This window comes from Penaeus chinensis, chromosome 15 (assembly GCF_019202785.1).
Source record: "Penaeus chinensis breed Huanghai No. 1 chromosome 15, ASM1920278v2, whole genome shotgun sequence".
Taxonomy (NCBI): Eukaryota; Metazoa; Arthropoda; class Malacostraca; order Decapoda; family Penaeidae; genus Penaeus; species Penaeus chinensis.
The window spans coordinates 12,524,230-12,526,729 of NC_061833.1; the positions used below are offsets into that span (position 1 = coordinate 12,524,230).

General features: G+C 31.5%; 1 protein-coding gene across 2 annotated transcripts in view; it reads right to left on the bottom strand.

Annotated features, from left to right (window-relative positions):
* LOC125032720 overlaps positions 1–2,500 on the bottom strand; it is a 6,784-nt gene that overhangs the window by 2,328 nt on the left and 1,956 nt on the right. Inside the window, exons 2-3 of one of the 2 annotated variants that reach the window (XM_047624012.1) lie at positions 770–880; positions 141–594 (exon numbers count right to left, since the gene is read on the bottom strand). In XM_047624012.1, the coding sequence (XP_047479968.1) occupies positions 141–588 (448 nt within the window). In that variant the 5' untranslated portion in view covers positions 589–594; positions 770–880. The remainder of the gene's footprint in view (positions 1–140; positions 595–769; positions 881–2,500) is intronic. The other variant, XM_047624013.1, reaches the window with a different exon arrangement.

Genomic DNA, 2,500 nt, shown 5'->3' on the forward strand with positions numbered 1-2,500 from the left:
TAGGTCGGGAATTGCCAACTAGGGAGTCGAATTGGAGCTATCTATTTTCAAACTACCTTGTACATAATGTTAACCATATCATCAAATGCTGCAAAAGTATTTCACCGAACATGTTCATTAACCTGAGATGTCTGTCTCACCTTCATCGTTCTGTTTCGGGTTCCCATCTGTAACATAAGCATCGATCTCATCGGGATTCTTCGTCACAACTTTATCCGATTTCTCTAACGATCGACTTTTGTAAACTTCGGAAATTTGAGACGCTGTGTCTTTGGCGATTAAAGGCACGAGAGAATTATTGGCCACGGGAAACAGCGTGACGCCAGGAAGAAGTGAACGAGATGCATCCCCATCTCTCCTTTCTGATTCCGGTATCGCTTCAGAAAAAGAACTTGGGGTTGATATTTCCCAAAGTCTCTTGTAGGTTAACGTGTGATAACGCTCATCATGGATCTGTAGTATGGCAAGGAGATGGAAATCATTGTCTGGCAACCTTCTCGCTAGCAGGGCGGGGCCGTTGGCAGGGAAACAGGAGGTCAGCGTGAGAGACAAGATTATTGTCAGACAGGAGGCGAATTTGACCGCCATCGGGATCTGGAGTGGGAATTATGCACAAGGAGTGAAATCTGAACAATTAGAGTATCTATTTATCTATCTATCTATCTAAATATGTATGTACGTATGCACCCTTACACATTATATATACATATATGTCATTATGCATGTATATACACTGATGAGGAAATACACAAATCATTAGAAAAACTACCTCAATGCACTTCACCAAACTTCGAGATAAAAGGACAGATAGACGCCTCTCATCAACTGATAATCGCTCAATGACGCAACACTTTCGTACTCAAAAAAGCGAACCACTGGGCTGGTGAGGAGGTCACGTTCACATGAGCGTGTATTTTCGTATTAGTTAATTTATCTCCCGGAGGAAAACTGTCCTTGTAATTGCTTTAAATTATGTACTGAGGTAGCTTTTTTTCCCAAGTCATAGCATGGTAATGATAGTGATGATAATATATATATAATGATAATAGTGATAACGAAAACGATTATACATATATAGTAATGATAATGGTGTTAATGATGATAATAATGAAATTAATAATAGTTATAACAATACTAATAATACTACTAATAATAACGATACTAATAATGACAATGATAACAATAATGATAGTAATGATTCTAATGATAATAATGATGACAGTTATGATAAAAAATACTAGTAAAAATCAGGCAATATTAATACTAAATGTAATTCCAGTGCTAATGCTAATACAGATGCTAATGTCAATAATGATGAAAATAATGATGATAATGAATAATAATAATTATGATAGTGATAATAATAATGATAATGATAATGATAATAATAATGATAATGATAAAAATAATGATAATAATAATAATAACAATGGTAATAATAACATTAATGATAGTAACAATAATGATAATAACAATAAGAGTAATAGTAATAATAATGATAATAATGGTAATAATAGTTATAATAGTAATGATATAAATAATAATAATAATGATGATAATAATAACAATACTAGTGTTAATGATACTGATAACACTAATACCAATGACGATTATAGCTATAATAACAATATAGTAACAACTGTAACACCAATATCGATAATGATATTTGTAGTAATGGCAATCATGAAAATGGTAACAGTAATAATGATCATGATAACTGTATATATGAGAAAGTAAAAAAAAAATCAACTTGAATATGTATGTGTATTTGTATAAGATATTAACCCATATACTAAACATACAAATTACAGAACACAATATTAACATATCTCAAGGGACATTCCGAAAGAAACAACTGTTAACAAAAAGTGATTACTGTTTTTTCGTAACTTCTTGTATACCACTTTTTATATAATGTAATTTGCCTAACTTGTAGAGACGTAGTTTATTTGGTTTTTATACTAAAGGCGAGTTTTTATGTCGATTTTCCTTTGTTATTTATTGATGTTGATAAACAAATGTCAAAGAAAAGAATGTTTCATATGTTCCTGTAGTTATTAAACGCAAATATATGTAATTTGTTTGAACTATGTTGATGATTTAATCAATCTTCACATTTTCATTATTGTTAATGTTATAATTTCATGCTAAGACGTCACGGTAAATCATCCCTCTCATTATGTATGTTTTCATTTTGTAAACTGATGAGAAAAGGAGTGAATGACATGTCCAACAATATTACCTCTACTATAGTTGCTACTACTACAACACATACCATGATTGATTCTACTACCATAACTACAACAACAGCAACTACTGCTACTACAATTATTACTATCTGTACTCCTACTACTATTGTTACTGTGATAATTACTATTACTTCTGTTATTACGAGAAATAATATTACTTCTGTTGCTACGATAACCTACTGTTACTACCGCTGCTACGATAATCACTTCTACTACTGTTACTACTATAAGTAAAACTACAACTATTACTG